The 15346-nt window shown below is 47.0% G+C and overlaps 8 protein-coding genes across 8 annotated transcripts; 4 read left to right on the top strand and 4 right to left on the bottom strand.

Moving 5' to 3' along the window:
- Nucleotides 1-118: 118 nt before the first annotated feature.
- On the top strand, nucleotides 119-1255 carry KL911_002233 (uncharacterized protein; the record flags this gene model as incomplete). Its single annotated transcript, XM_043197280.1, has 1 exon — nucleotides 119-1255. One exon carries the CDS (start codon nucleotides 119-121, stop codon nucleotides 1253-1255), a length of 1137 nt encoding a protein of 378 aa, XP_043055238.1.
- Nucleotides 1256-1458: 203 nt separating this feature from the next.
- KL911_002232 (uncharacterized protein) lies at nucleotides 1459-2795 on the bottom strand (the record flags this gene model as incomplete). Its single annotated transcript, XM_043197279.1, has 2 exons — nucleotides 1459-2537; nucleotides 2600-2795. The coding sequence occupies 2 exons, from the start codon at nucleotides 2793-2795 to the stop codon at nucleotides 1459-1461; spliced, it is 1275 nt and encodes a 424-aa protein (XP_043055237.1).
- A 131-nt stretch (nucleotides 2796-2926) lies between these two features.
- Nucleotides 2927-4513, top strand: KL911_002231 (uncharacterized protein; the record flags this gene model as incomplete). Its single annotated transcript, XM_043197278.1, has 1 exon — nucleotides 2927-4513. The coding sequence occupies one exon, from the start codon at nucleotides 2927-2929 to the stop codon at nucleotides 4511-4513; it is 1587 nt and encodes a 528-aa protein (XP_043055236.1).
- Nucleotides 4514-4543: 30 nt separating this feature from the next.
- Nucleotides 4544-5434, bottom strand: KL911_002230 (uncharacterized protein; the record flags this gene model as incomplete). Its single annotated transcript, XM_043197277.1, has 1 exon — nucleotides 4544-5434. The coding sequence occupies one exon, from the start codon at nucleotides 5432-5434 to the stop codon at nucleotides 4544-4546; it is 891 nt and encodes a 296-aa protein (XP_043055235.1).
- Nucleotides 5435-6191: 757 nt separating this feature from the next.
- On the top strand, nucleotides 6192-8924 carry KL911_002229 (uncharacterized protein; the record flags this gene model as incomplete). The annotated part of the gene is made up of 1 exon (XM_043197275.1): nucleotides 6192-8924. The coding sequence occupies one exon, from the start codon at nucleotides 6192-6194 to the stop codon at nucleotides 8922-8924; it is 2733 nt and encodes a 910-aa protein (XP_043055234.1).
- Nucleotides 8925-8934: 10 nt separating this feature from the next.
- KL911_002228 (uncharacterized protein) lies at nucleotides 8935-10161 on the bottom strand (the record flags this gene model as incomplete). Its single annotated transcript, XM_043197274.1, has 1 exon — nucleotides 8935-10161. One exon carries the CDS (start codon nucleotides 10159-10161, stop codon nucleotides 8935-8937), a length of 1227 nt encoding a protein of 408 aa, XP_043055233.1.
- Nucleotides 10162-11327: 1166 nt separating this feature from the next.
- On the top strand, nucleotides 11328-13187 carry KL911_002227 (uncharacterized protein; the record flags this gene model as incomplete). Its single annotated transcript, XM_043197273.1, has 1 exon — nucleotides 11328-13187. One exon carries the CDS (start codon nucleotides 11328-11330, stop codon nucleotides 13185-13187), a length of 1860 nt encoding a protein of 619 aa, XP_043055232.1.
- Nucleotides 13188-13193: 6 nt separating this feature from the next.
- Nucleotides 13194-15302, bottom strand: KL911_002226 (uncharacterized protein; the record flags this gene model as incomplete). The annotated part of the gene is made up of 1 exon (XM_043197272.1): nucleotides 13194-15302. The coding sequence occupies one exon, from the start codon at nucleotides 15300-15302 to the stop codon at nucleotides 13194-13196; it is 2109 nt and encodes a 702-aa protein (XP_043055231.1).
- Between the last annotated feature and the right edge of the window lie 44 nt (nucleotides 15303-15346).

Genomic DNA, 15346 nt, shown 5'->3' with positions numbered 1-15346 from the left:
ACCACTAGGGTGTATAAAATTTTTTAGTCGAATACGGACCACCTCTGCATGTGCATAACCACTATAGTCAAGACGAATTTCCTTTAAAAACCGGGATTTTCGCCTACTGTCGGCAGCGATGGATCTCTGGAGACGCGACGACGAAGGCTGTGTGTCTGACAACGACTATAACGGGGAACATTGGGGAGCACGGATCAGCGCTGTCTTCGTTGTTCTGGTGGCTTCCGCATTTGGAGCATACTTCCCAATTCTGTCATCTCGATATTCCTTTATTAGACTTCCCTCATGGTGTTTCTTTATTGCAAAATACTTTGGGTCTGGCGTGATCGTGGCCACCTCGCTGATACATCTTCTAGAGCCAGCCAGCGACGCTTTGGGAAATGAGTGTTTGGGATACCCGTTCACTGCCTACCCGTTGGCTTTTGGCATCTGCCTGATCACCTTGATGGTGATGTTTTTCGCAGAACTTATGGCTTACAAATGGATGGAAGCAAACGTCGAAGATATGAACGGTGGCCATGAGCACAACCACTCTCACTTCGGCGAGACTGACCTCTTTGTGAAGAAGACCAACGACGACGATGTGAAGAGCGACCTCGAGCCAGAGTACGAGAGAGGGGCCCATGCGCCTCCTAGTGCGGCTCAGAACGGCAACAACACTGCTATCTTGGACATGTCTCCACGCCATTACCAGCACGCCAAGGAGCATCAAGACCCAGAGGCAGTTGGCACCCTTGCCCAGGACCAGGACAAGGAATACTACCTTGGACAGCTGTTCAACGTTTTCGTTCTGGAGTTTGGTGTCGTCTTCCACTCCGTCTTTGTTGGTCTGACTCTGGCCGTGTCTGGTGATGAGTTTGTTAACCTCTACATCGTTGTTGTCTTCCACCAGCTGTTTGAGGGACTGGGTCTTGGAAGCAGAATTGCCATGGTCAATTGGGACAAGAAAAGAAACCTCACTCCGTGGCTGCTTGCTGGTGCGTATGGTCTTTGCACCCCAATTGCCATTGCTATTGGTCTTGGAGTGCGCAAGTCATACCCACCCAACTCCCGTAGAGCTCTCATAACCAACGGTGTGTTCGACTCGATTTCGGCAGGAATTTTGCTTTACACTGGTCTCATAGAGCTGATGGCCCACGAATTCCTCTTCAGCGACGAGTTCCGAGGCAGAAAAAACATTAAGAAGATGGTTCTCGCTTACGTGATCATGTGCACTGGAGCGGGACTCATGGCATTGCTCGGCAAATGGGCATAATCTGTAACTAGTTATTTGACATGAATACAGCCACCAGTATGCTTACTGATAGAAGTGCCGAGGATGCATATATACAATGCAGGAGAGAAATCTGCATATGGTACTCCGAGCACCGAACACCACACACCAAACATACAGGCTGTAATATATATCTTTCTAGTTCAATACGTAAAATACACTAGTACAACTTTTCGTCACCTGATTCAAGTGTTCATGTAGGTGGATGGATCAACACCCTCGGCAGGGAACTCTTGAATCTTGACGTCGAACCGCTCTTGAATTTTGTTCAGAATCTCCTGGTCCTGCTCGCTCGACACAAACGACACAGACAATCCCTTGGTACCAAATCTGCCAGCTCTGCCAACTCTGTGGAGGTATTGATCGGCCTCACTTGGCAAGTCGTAGTTAATAGCCAGGTTGATTCTCTCGATATCGATACCTCTTCCGAACACGTCTGTCGACACACAGATTCTCTTGTTGTACTCCTTGAACAGCTTGTATCTGGCAATTCTTTCCTCCTGAGGAATACCAGAGTGAACGACAATGGATGGGAAGTTGGAATCGCAGAGTAGCTTGTTCAGAGCGGTGGCTCTCTTCGTCGACTTGACGAAGATAATGACCTGGTTGAACTCCAAGGAATCTAGAAGCTCTGCCAGCTTCAGGTTCTTCTTCTCCTCCGGTAGGTTGATGTAGTATTGTTGCAAACCGTGCAAAGTGAGCTTTTTCTCGTCGTCAACGTAGATCTCTAATGGGTTCTTCATGAACTTTTTGCAGATCGGTCTGATCTCCTGCGACAGGGTGGCCGAAAACATCATCACCTGTTTCTGGAAAGGCGTGGCTCTGAAAACCTCTTGAACGTCTCTTCTCATGTCAACTTGCTCGAGAACCTGGTCACATTCGTCGATGACAAAGTTCTTCACGTTGTTCAGTCTGATCAGCTTGTCTCTGACCAAGGCGTTCAATCTACCAGGCGTACCAACAACGATGTGTGGGCACGTATCTTTGTTCTTCAGCTTTTCAGCATCCTGCTTGATGTTGACACCTCCGTAGAACACTTCAGTCTTGACTTCAGGCATATACTTGGAGAATCTAGCGTACTCGTTCTTGATCTGGTACGCCAGTTCTCTGGTGTGACAAATGACAACCGTGGAGATCTCACCAGGTGTAGGATCCAACTGTTGCAAGGTGGACAACACGAAAACAGCAGTCTTACCAAGACCAGACTTGGCCTGACAAAGAACGTCATTGCCAAGAATGGACTGCGGAATACAAGCTTGTTGAACTGGAATTGTTAGCCACAACTCAAAGCTTCGCACTTACCTTCGGAAGGGTGCTCGAAACCACAATCAGCAATGGCTCTCAGAAGCTCAGGCTTCAACAAGAAGTCTCTGAAACCAGTGGTGTGGATTCCGACATAAGAACCCTTTTTGTCTGTTTCTTCCTTTCCCTCCTCGCCAGCGGCAGCCTGCTGAGCTGGCTGCACGTTGATTTCTTCGGAATCGGAGTAGTCCAATAATTCTTCTTCTCCCTCGGCAGACATGTTGTGATGGTTTTTTTCAAGAAATGGTTTTGCCATTTGGTGTTCGTCGACCAAATTGGAAAATCTGTAGGCAGGGTAACCGTGACACGTAAATTAGGTGAATTTTTGATTTAAACATTATTTGTGCCATCATGTCCACTGAGTACGAGAAGATATACTTGAATCAGTCGAAACAGGCTGGCAGAATGCGTATCGCGGATTCCGGTCTGGGATGGAAGGCCCAGACTGCTCCTGGATCCACTGTGAAGTCCACTCCGTTTCTCCTGCCTAGCGACGAAATCTCTAGTGCTCACTGGTCCAGAGGGTCTCGTGGCTGGGAATTGCGCATAGACACCAAGAACAAGGGAGTTGTGATGCTTGACGGGTTTGATCAGCAGGATTTGAACGGCCTGAAGAACGAATTGCAGAGGAATTTCGGCATCCAGCTCGAAGTTAGAGAACACTCATTGCGTGGCTGGAACTGGGGAAAGACCCAGCTCACAAGAAATGAACTAATTTTCAACGTTAACAACAGACCAGCCTTTGAAATTCCGTACTCAGATATCACTAACAGTAATTTGAGCAGGAAGAACGAAGTGACGGTGGAGATGAACCTAGGCGAAAAGCACGAACCAGAACGTACTGGAGACGAATTGGTTGAGATGAAGCTGTATATTCCCGGAACCCTGTCCGAAGATGAAGAGGAAGGCGAGGAAGGGGAGACCAATGAAGCCTCGGAGCCAAGATCACTCGCTCAAGTGTTCAGCGACCAGCTCAGAGAAAAGGCCGACGTTGGCCAAGTCACCGGCGAGGCTATTGTCTCGTTTGAAGAAATCTTGTTCCTCACACCAAGAGGACGCTACGATGTGGACATGTACGATACATTTATGCGTCTCAGAGGTAAGACGTACGACTACAAGCTGCAGTACTCGCAAATTCAGAGAATATTCTCGTTGCCAAAATTGTACCAATTGAACCACCTGATTGTGCTTCAAGTCGATCCTCCATTAAGACAAGGGCAAACTAGATACTCCTTCTTGACCATACAAGTGTCATCTGAGGAAGAGATTGAGGTCGAGCTGAACCTGGACGACGAGGAGTACGAAAGCAAGTATAAAGAGCGACTCAACAAAACTTACAATAATAACACGTACATGGTGATGACCAGTATATTGAAGGGCTTCACCGAAAGACGTGTTGTGGTGCCTGGAAATTTCATGTCCAAAGATTCACAGGTTGCGATCTCGTGCTCTCTAAAGGCGAACGAGGGACAGCTCTATCCGCTGGAAAAATGCTTGCTATTTGTCACCAAACCTACAGTTCTGATTCCGTACTCGGAGATCACCAACATTGTATTCTCGAGAATTGGTTCCGGCACAGGTGCGTCGAGAACTTTCGATATGGAAGTGAACCTCCGTAATGGAGCACGCTCGCACAGCTTCGGAAATATGGACCGAGGTGAACAAACGCTGCTTGAAAACTTCTTCAAAAGCAAGAACCTCAAGGTCAGAAACGACGAGAAGGTTGCACAGGAGATGTTGGCATCCGCTATGGCAGAGTCCGACGGGGACAGCGACATGGACATGGGATCGGCGGACGACGACGAGTCGCCAGACGAGGACTTCAACGACGAGGACATGTCTGGCTCTGACGTTGCAGAGGAATACGATTCTGATGCAAGCGTCAGCGATGATGGGGATGATGATGAACCTCAAAAGAAGAAGCCTAAAAAGGAGTAAAAGTAATAAATCAATCTGTAACTATTTAGCTCATTGCAACAGATTTTTGGCGCTCTCGCCCCGAGCAGCTAGTTCGTGTTCGATCTCTTGGAGAAGGATCTTGTTATTGAGCTTGCGAATGACCAGCGATTTACGCGTTCCCGGCTTGTAATCTGCATTCTGCTCGAATTTGAGCACCAGACCTGTGATCCTGCCGACGTCGGGGAAAACGTGACTGAGAATGCGGCTTTTGATGGAAATTAGCTCGACGGTCGAGAGAATGCGGAGGTCTCTGTGGTCGCCGCATCGGCTGTATGTAGGACTCAGCGAAGGGATCGGGATAGGGAGAACGGTGGAGCCGGCGCTATGCTTCTGCTGCTTTTCGTGACCTGGGTCATGTGACCTTGTTCTCGCCAGCTCCGGGGCATCTCGTTTCTCGGCTTCCTCGTCGATGGGATCCAACTGTGTGCGAGCTACAGCTGTCGAGTGGCGTCTCGAGCGTTTTGGTTTTGGTTTGGATTTCTCCGTGCGGAACTCGGCCAAGTTGGAGACGCTGGGTAGCTTGTATACTTTTTTCAACAGCTCGTACTTCCGCTTGTGTTCCTGCATTTTTTTGATCTTGGGAGCCATTTCCTTCTCCAGCTCCCGGATAACTGCCTTTACCAGCAGCTTGTCTCTGTATTCCAGAGCCTGGGCCATCTTCTGGTACACGGAGTCCAGCTCTGCCTCCGTGTTTGCGTCTGGGAAGCCGTCCAAATTCTCTTCTAGACGCAGCCCTTCCGATGTGCGATTGTACAGTAGCTCGACACTGCCACCGAAATCCGGTTCGCCATCGTCTAGAGGCGGCAGGTCGAACTCATTTATTAGTGAGTCCTCAAAATCCTCTTTCAGGCTATCGCTGGAAAGCTGTTTTGTAGGCCTTTTCCTGGGAATGTCAGCCATACGCGTTTGGCGAGTGAGGAACAAGCATTTATAGCTGGGATTGATTTACATTTGAGCTTGTGAATGTGACGAGTAGTGAATTTAGAAAAATACTTCGGCAGGCCGACTTCGACTCGCTTTTTTTCATAACAGCGCACAGGACAATGATTACAGCTGACAGGACATCGAAAGTGGCAAAGACGCCAAAAATGATTTGCGGTCGTGTGACCTGGAAGCAAGAAGTGTACAAAGATCGCCAGAGTTTTGAGCATAAAGGTGATAAATCGCAACGGTCGTGATACTCTATCGTACCGCGATGACGCAGCCAAACCAGACCTCTTGACAATCACAATCGCTTACCATGAGCGCTCTTGGCGTTGGCACTTCGGGAATAGTGAATATTGTACCCCGGTGCGGCTGCCCACGTGGGAAAATACCCAAGGTGAGAAATAGCTAGAACAATAAAAGGGTGCGCGAACAATGATTGTGGCCCAGAATTTTACAGGAACACTATTGTTCAGAGTTCAAACGTAATTAACCTTTGAACAGGATCTCAGCACCGGATGTAATGGCCTGCACGCATATCTTGCGGAAGAGGCTATATATACAGCCGGCCTTAACTTTTTACGTTAAAAAAGCTCGACACAAAATTGCATCCTCCCAGGTGTTCTGATTAAGTCTCTGCATAAAAGTCTCTCGCTTACGCATTTCTGCAAATCTAATTATCCTATTTCATTTTTGATAAGAAAAACGTCTTTGGTTACGGTCAGCACAGTAGATGAAGTTCGGCGACGAATTCAACGACCGGTCCGTTTCCAAATGGAGAAACTACAACATAGACTACAACGACATCAAGCGCAAAATCAAAGAGGCCACAACTGCAATCAAGGACTCAAGCTCAAGCCTCTCTGACAAGTCCAATGACACTAACGACACTAGCGACACCGCATTTTCGAGATTTTCAACGAATTCGCAACAGGACAAGAGGACGAGGAAGCACTTGAAGCAATTGTTCAGGGCTTTCAAGGAACAAATCGAGTTCACGTCCTTGTTCGTCAACTCCAAGTACGGCGAAATATCCAGAAGAATTCTCGCCACTAAAAGTTTACTCAACAATTTCATCAACTCTACGCTCGGATCGGACAGCAACCATAGCGCAATTCAGCAGCGTCTTCAAGGAAGACGTCTGATGCTTATACAGAAAGAGCTGGAAATTCTCTCGGGCGAGCTCCAAGATCTTTCTAGGTTTATTCTTTTGCAGAAAATTGCAGTGAAGAAGCTTTTTAAAAAATTCATCAAGCACAGCGATTATCCCCACAAGCAGGAGCTTGTGGACAAAATCACTACCGAATGTCTTAACGGGAACCCGAATTCCTTTGTCAATTTGTATCTCAACGATGCGGCTCTAGAGCTGACACTGATGTTCGACGTGATCAACAACTACCGTGCCAATCAGACACAGACAGGTTCAGGTTTCAGCGTGAACAACAATCGCAAGTTGTCATTTGCCACAGAGGACTCCTTTGGGTTGTCCTCACTTATAGATGGTCACTCCAAAGACTTTGTATATTCCAGAGCAACCACTTTCGATCTTATCTCTCACAAAAAAGGCTCGGTGTGTCAGAGATTTTGGGTTCATAAGGACAATCTGGACGAAATGAAGTTCAAGCTTCTGAGTGGATTCAAACTCATTTCAGACGACTCGGGCATTATGGACGAAGAACACGAACAGGAGGGTCTGGTCCGGCAATACGAGAATCAACGATTGTCAGAGCAGAATTCTTCAGTACACCTCAAACACACTCGCTCCGAGCTCAATCTCCCAGAGCACGCCGAAGATCCTGATGCGACATTCCACCCGGACACCGAAGTTGTTTCCATTTGGCTCAACAATCTCGATGACCCACTGGTGACGTCTCAAACAGGTGTGGGGTTCCTCTCCGCGTCAGACAATTTTCTTTCTGGCGGAGTGGTTGCACAGATACATAAAACGCAGTATCCGAATTCAAAGCGAGCCGAAAAACCGCTTCTGATCTCGCCTATCGGTGGTCTTCACCAATTTGCCATGACTACCCTGAACGAAACGCTCATCCATTCTTTATTTAGTCCATCGAAACTGCCTCCGGAGGTGTTTAAAAACAAGATTTTGAAGCAATGGTGTGAATCTGGACTTGTCGGAAACCCCAAGATGGCTCAGCTGTCGCTTGACTGGTGCATCGACAAGAAAATGGCTCCCTTGGCTAAAGTTGCTGTCAACAGACTTCGGTTCATAAGTGTGACAGATGACACACCTCCTAAAGTGGAGTGCTATATCACTTTAGACAGTGACATTCGGATCTCTCAAATCTCGTCGTTGAAGGATGTCCACTTCCATATTCCAGAAGACAGTATTCCCTTTCCTCACTCAATTCTTGAGGTAAAGTACGATTCCCCCCTCAAAGTTCTTCCATCAGTTGTGCAGTCTCTCATCAACTCTCATCTTGTTTACAGAGTGGACAATCTTAATTTCTCATTGAATAATTACCTGTTATCCAAGTTCTACCAGGACTCACTCACAGACGAAGCCATGTTGGAATATGTTGCACCATGGTTTGATGACCTCCAAAGCAAGGATATCCGCAAACTTCCATCAATCGCGAAAAAGACGTCCGAGGAGGTTTCCAAACAGTCTTCGCCTCAGGGTATTCTACTGAACAAATACGAAGCACAGTTGCAGCAGCAGCAAGAACTCCAACAACAACTACTAGAAGGCAAAAGGTACTGGAATGAATTTGATGACGGCAGCGATCTTGAGGATGACCAGGGATACTATGTTGACGACGACTATGAGCTCTCGGGCTCAAGAACACCGTTTGGCAACTTCCTTGGCCTCGGGTTCTTGACCTCTTCGAGAATTGAAGCTATTCTGAACTTGTCTGATAAGATTTCGAGCAAACTCACTCATATCATCAACTCATTCAAGCATGAGGAACCTTCTCCTTTACTCCCAGAACACCAAGATAGACCGCATTTCTATAAATCAGTGATCAACGGATCGTCCCCATTGGAGAACGACACAGAGTCAGACACGGACAACAGCGACCACAAGTTGTTTATTCACCGGTACGGTAAACAAGCTGAAAACGAGCGTTCGTACCGTCGTCGCCAACCATCTCTTGTTTACGGCGAAGCGAGACCGAATGACCTGCTGGCCCAGGTAAATCATGATCGCATTTTGTCGTTTCTATATCTAACTGCGATGCTGGTGTCTTTTCTCACTACCGGGGTAGGACTGGGAGTCATTTTCTCAACCCTGAAATCTGGCGATGATCTGGAACAAACAAGTGGAATGATCCTGCTGCTCTGTTTCGGCATGGGCTGTCTGGTTTTGAGTCTTATTCTTAGCGGGGTCTCTGTGTGTCTCCTAATGACTCGTTACAGTAATGCCCCAATGTGGCACCAGGCCTCTGTTTACTCCAGTCTCATCATTGTCACAATACTGTTCATCATATCCTTAGTTTCATGTCTTTAGAATCCAGCATCTACTTCATCAGCTTATGTCCAAATTTTTCCTGTGTGTACTCGGGACCAAATTCGTGGTACTCCTGTTTGGTAACGGCCACTTTATCGAAAGCGCCTTTTTCGAGAAACTTATGCGCAGCGTGCCATCCAAAATCGGCGTAATCGCCGTCCCAGTTGTAGACCCTAACCTCGTCATCCACGGGAATCTCCTTGTTGAGCTCGTTAATCAGTCTCTGCTTGAATCCTGCCAGGTTACATGTTCCGCCCGTGATTGCCACATTCGCGCATAACAATGGGCGCAAAAGCTCGGGGACAGCCTTGAGCGACTCCTGTATTGTTAGTATTAAGCCTGCCTTGTGAACACCGCTAATTTCAGGCTGAAATAGCACCTCGGGCACGGCAAAACGCTCGTCGTATAGTTTTAAAATCTGTTGGTTCTCGCGCACACTGGACTGCATATCCTTATCGGCAACTGCATAGCCAGTCATTGTTGTCTTGTAATCCGGTAAGACATAATTTATAGAGATGTTGTTTGGCTCGTCTATTAACTGCTTTGGTTTCAATTTCTTCAGCTTTTCTATTCTTGCCAGCGCTGCGTAGTAGTCATTTGTCACATAGCAAGCTGCTTTTTTGATATTGTTGACAAGCACGGGCTCGTCTGTCACATTGTAGTGTCTGAAGGAAATCACTTCTCTCAAATATCCATTGATGAATCGTCCAGCGATGGGCATCTTCTTGACAGCTTTCCAGTACGGCAGGCCGTTGATCATCGGGATTACGTATGTCGCGTCAAACCCACTGTCCACCACAAGCTGGAAATCGTTGTACCCGTCGTCCTTTGTGATCCACGGGATTACAGAGGCCACGGATCCGCGGTAGAGAGAACCCACCCCGTATTCTTCGAAGAGCACCTGGTCAGTGTTATTCTGAAACTTGGAGTACGTGACAGGTGTCTCGCAGTAAACGAGATTGGACCCGTTTAGTATATCCTCATTCTTGTAGTGTTTCACAAACGAGGAGTCCCATATCTGTCTCTCAATGGTCCATTGATACAACTGACCATGTTCAATTGGTCTTTTGAACTGTATACCCGACTGATCAATGGCGCCCACGGTATTGAGGATATCCCCAAGATGTACCTCTTTGTCGTTCGTCCTCACCAGGCAGTTTGGTACATGATACGGTTTTTCCTGGCCTGTGTGTCCTAGCTTCACTTCGTAGGACCCGTTATCTATAATAAAATTCATAAATAGGCTATAGAAGAAAAACATGTAAAACCGGAAATAGGATTTCTTCTGGGAATCAATGAGGTCCCGATCGGAAATATATCGTGACTCGAGTCATGTGACGACGAAGATCTGGATCCTCCCTCGGCATTATCATCTATATTTGAGATTGTGTGGAGTTGAATCTGCGCAGAACAGACATGAACCAGTACTGAAGCGGGTGAATTGCTGGTGCAAATGTTTCCATATCGTGTTTTCACCCCAATGATCTGTTATCTGCTAAAGCCCATGGACTCGGGCAATAGTTGCTCCTTGGGAGTCAATTGCAGCTCGTTTCCGACTATTCCCACTTAATTGGCTCATAAGTTTACTCGATTGTATTCTAAACACATGTATTTACCGCAGTATACATGCAATTCGTACCGAATGTGACTGAAACGTTCTCGTATCAGCTCAATTGTAGCAACATAGGACGAAATTTGTAGTAGAAAAGTGTGCTGTTGCCTGTTGGTTGCAACTTAAGCCCAAGCTAGTTCACATAGAGTAGACTCTTCAGTAGACCCACTCTCATTAGGCGTGGCCAGTACAAAAACAGTCCTTTCGTTTTAGATCCGCCCCGACAGAAGCCACGATTCTAAACTACCTAAGTCCAAAAGTATTTGTGGATCTGGCACTAAGTTGCACAGATTACACATGCCGCTTTCCTATGCCGTTGCCGTATATAATTTTGACACTCAATGGAGGTACAACACAAACGCAACCAGCCTACCTACCGACTCAATCAGAACGAAATCCCGAGCACATTTCTTTCTGAGCGGGGACCCACGCCAGGTCATCACATGACTCAAATCATGGTACAATTGTTACCGGAGGATTACTCAATTGTTTCCGACAAGAAAATCAAATCTTAAAAGCTCATATTTCCGGTTTACCTGTATTTTTATTTTTTGCGCTTTATTATGCTCAAGAAACCACTCAAACCGGTTTCAAGGGCTTGTCTAGAATGTCGGCAGCGACACCTCAAGTGTGATGGAATAGAGCCTGTCTGCACACGATGCAAAAAACTGGGGAAAGAGTGCTTTTTTGTCAAGAGTAACCGTGGTGGCTCGAGAAAGAAAGGAGTAAGCACTAAGAAGCAGAGGCTGAAGCTAGAGCCCGAAATCGATATTGTTCTGCCTTGTGGAAAGATGGCAGACCAGGTAGATTGCGACCAAAAGTGCCGCTCGGGAAAGGCAAAAGACTTACTTCCATGTGCCCGTCATGAGGAGGTTGACTTCTACCCAAAGTTCAACTCGTCCAAAGACAAATCGGTGCTCAACATTCTGTTCGATGAGAAGTACCTGACCACACCAGACCATTATTATATCACTCCCACGCTGACCAAAAATCTCAATGTGGATGCAATCATCAGCAATTATTACTCAAGGTTTCATTACTGTCATCCCTTCATGCCGCAAAAAGAAAACATTAGAGAGTATCTGGACAGCATCCCACACAAATATGACCTTCTGCTAGCGATGAAACTCATTGGAGATGGACAAACACAGACAACCTACGCAAAGGATGTGGAAACAGTGAACTACTTGGTAACCACTATACTTGACTATTCAAAGCAGGTCGGACGCGACTTCGTCACGTTGCAGTCTGTGCTGTTGTTAGCAATGGCATCCCATATATCTTCTTTACACGATATCAGTCAAAGTCTGTTGCAGTGTGTCGTCTCTCTTGCCCTGGAGCTCGAACTCAATATGGTTGACCGCGATGCGGTTCCCGAAGTGTTTATGGACGTGAATGGATTTGTTACCGAAAGAGAATCAAAAGCCAATGGACATCTGGATGTCATTCAGAAACTGCTTTCGGCCCCTCGAACATCGAAGGTTCCTCGATCCGTCATGGAAAACACCGCGAGACGGACGTTTTGGGAGTTGTACTTTTTCGACACGATAAGCGGCACTGCTTCCGGCAGGACGACATCGGCCCTCTCAACGAAAACGGTCCTTACGCTGTTCCCCAAGGACATCCCCCAAAAGGTGTTTGATTTCAAAAGCCGAGCAGAGTGCTGTAAATTGGTGAATGACTCTATCAAGCTAAATATGGCAATTCAGGACGACAAAGACTACAAAAAGGATCTACAGCACTTAAAGGCTGCCATCGGCAACTGGGACTTGAGGATTGAAGATCCAGACTCGTACAACTCGCCATATCTGGTCAACTCCAGCGGATTCGTCAATGAAGGTGTCCACCAAGCTGTCATGCTTGTGAACTATGCGAAGATCTTCATGCACAGACCTTTCTCCTATCTTTGGAGGACGGATGTCGCCAGAAAGCTGAAGGATGGAGAAGATGATGGCAGAGAGCCGCATCTTGATGCTCCGGCCAGGCACGAAGCAGACTCGCGAAAAATCATCGAGACGAGGAGAACGATCGATTCTGCTTCGTCGGTGGTCAAACTGCTTTTAGACACCAACCCGGCTAAGATTCTGGATAGAACGCCATTCTTCGCTTGTTCGTTGGCCTTCTCCTGCCTCGTTCACCTGAGCGCATACTCCTGGGTTGAAACAAGCCTTTCCGCGGTCGATAAAAATTCTAAGGGACTCAGTTTATTACGTGACAGCGTTAGTGCAGACGAGTTGGAAACGTACACGGAGTACATCAAACTCGAGCTGGGTGGGATATTTCAGATATCCAGACATTGGGCATTATCGTCCAAACTTGTCCAGCATATCAAAGATACTCTGAGAAAAGTGTCACCAAAGCTCTTTGTCAAAGTGCAGACAAGCTTGCCTGAGTCGCATGCGCATGTGGAGGTGGATCCCGTGGATCATGAAAATCCCGTGGCTCCCGAAGAAAAATCAACCACGTCTAATAGCAGCGACAGCAACAATTTTCCTACGACTCCATTTTACGACCTACCGGTTGACGAAATCGACTTTAATCAGTACGAAGCAGGATTCATGGATCTGCCCTTAGAAGGGTCAGAACCTGACACCGGCTGCGGCTGGGTCGACAAAAGCGGTTTCGAATTCGAGGATTTTCTTGTTCAATAAGTCTATTTATGCATTTCTGGAAAGCGGAGCAACCAGATCCAACGAACGGTTCAGAATACCTTCTATTCTGCCACGCAAAGCTCCCGATGCGCAGGCGACCTCAAATGTGGAGTAGTCGATTTTTGCCGAGTTCTTGCCAATCTGTATCGTTCCGCACTGCTTCTCTGCGTCATGCTTGAAGGAGTCCCCGAACTGGGCAGTTAAGAGCTTGGATATTCTTGCAAGACGGGCTTCGCGTGAATACTCGTCCGGAACGTTTTCCTCTTGCTTGATGTCATGATCGTGACTGTGTGATTTGGACGATATCTTCACCGATGCAGGCGACGAGTCGCAGCTCATCAGGATGGCAAGAACAGAGTCCGCTATAGTATCGTCGACCATGCCCGAGTTCCATTCCACAGTGGCGGTTGACTCTTTGCTCTCCAGCGTGATCTTGACCGCGCTCATCACCTTCACTACATATTCGTCGTCCTCATCGACCAACTCCTGAATATAGCCGAACATTTGTGTCAGTTGCCATTTGATGAGACTTTTCGTAGCTGTGCACCTTAGTGACTGTCTTTGTCGCACAACAGTGGTAGTCAAGCCTGCGAACTCTCTGAGATCTTCGATTTTAAGCAAGCTTAAATCGAAGTTCTTCTGTACCAACACTCCGTTAATGGTGTCATGTTCTTTGGGAAGAGAGGTAGCCAACTGGCCCATCACTTTCGCCACCTTGATCCCCTCAAAGCTCAGCGAGAGTTTGCTGCTGTTTCTCGGATTGTAGACCTTGACTTCGTTTTCTGTGCCTTTGAACTTTTGGTATTTGGAAAGTAGAGCAGATTTAAGTCTACCCATCTGGTTCGTTTCTCCATGAACTAGAATGATGGCCTTTGGGTTCACCAGCTCGATGAATTTGGAGTTTTGCTCGTAGTCAACGTGTGCAGCAAAGGAGATCTCCTCTATGTTGATTTTCCGCGGTATCATAACGTCTGGGTTTATTATGGACGGGATCTCACTAGGCTCAGTGAGCAGTATTTTGGCCATTGTTCCTTCAACAGAATAACCGGTCAAAATGCACGAGTTACGAGGATCAGGGCTCCATTTTTCCAATATCTTACGCGAAATACCATTTTGCAGCATACCTGGTGAGGCAATAAGTACCGACGGGTCCAAATCATTAATTTTCTCGATGTTGGTGATATTTTTGATGTACTTGAAATGGAAAGGATTCTGGTTGGTTTCTGTGAATTTCTTGCGGATGCTGTCGTTCATCATGTTGACATACCGCTGGTAAACGGCCATGCACTTCTTTGCCAGATCGGAAGCGTAATATATAGGAACATTCTGTAACTCTGGGTTGTTCTGCCAGTATTCGTCCAATATGAGCAAAATCTCTTGGGCCCTACCAAGGGCAAACACAGGCAACAAGCACCGGCCTCCCTGTTGAATAGTAGAATGTATCACATGGGTAAGTTTCGCTTCTCTTTCCACCCTGGGAACGTGAGTAGCCGTACCGAAGGTCGACTCTGTGATCAGAAGATCCGGTCTAGATGGTGGAAGCTCGGCAGAACTCAAATGTCTATCTTCCTCTCTAGAGTAGTCTCCAGTAAATAAGAACTTGAGGCCTCCAAGCTCGACAAAAAACATAGCTGCTCCTAGAACATGACCGGCATGGTAAGCTGTAAATCTGATACCCTCGACCTCAATTGTGGAGTGGTAATCGATCGTTTCAATTCGATCAAGCGACTCGTTCAGATCTTCGTCGGTATACAGGAAATTCGCAGAGTTTTCGTCGTTGTCGTCGGCAATACTGGTCACTCTCACGAAGTCATTCAGAAGCCATTTATAGATCGCCTTGGTCGGATATGTCATGAAAACACGGCCTTTGAAGTTTGTGTGCTGCATGACGTACGGCAGAGACGCCGCGTGGTCCAAGTGGAAGTGACTAATGAGCAAAACATCGACTTTGGAAAGGTCAAAGTCGTCGTAGAAGGGCAGCGACTCTGCGCCCGAAAAGGCCGGATGCACACCAGCATCAAGCATCACAACCTTCCCCTTGTACTCTACAATGTGGCAGGAACGCCCAACCTCGTTTCCTCCGCCCAGGCAATAAAAATTGAGCTCCTCAGACATGGTTGAAAACAAGATATGGAAATTATTTCACGAAAAAAATAAAC

The sequence above is a fragment of the Ogataea haglerorum genome (assembly GCF_019207285.1).
Source record: "Ogataea haglerorum isolate 81-453-3 chromosome Unknown 81-453-3_NODE_5_length_632335_cov_97.011461, whole genome shotgun sequence".
Taxonomy (NCBI): Eukaryota; Fungi; Ascomycota; class Pichiomycetes; order Pichiales; family Pichiaceae; genus Ogataea; species Ogataea haglerorum.
The sequence above is the reverse complement of the archived record's forward strand: the minus strand, read 5'-3'. Positions and strand labels throughout refer to the sequence as shown.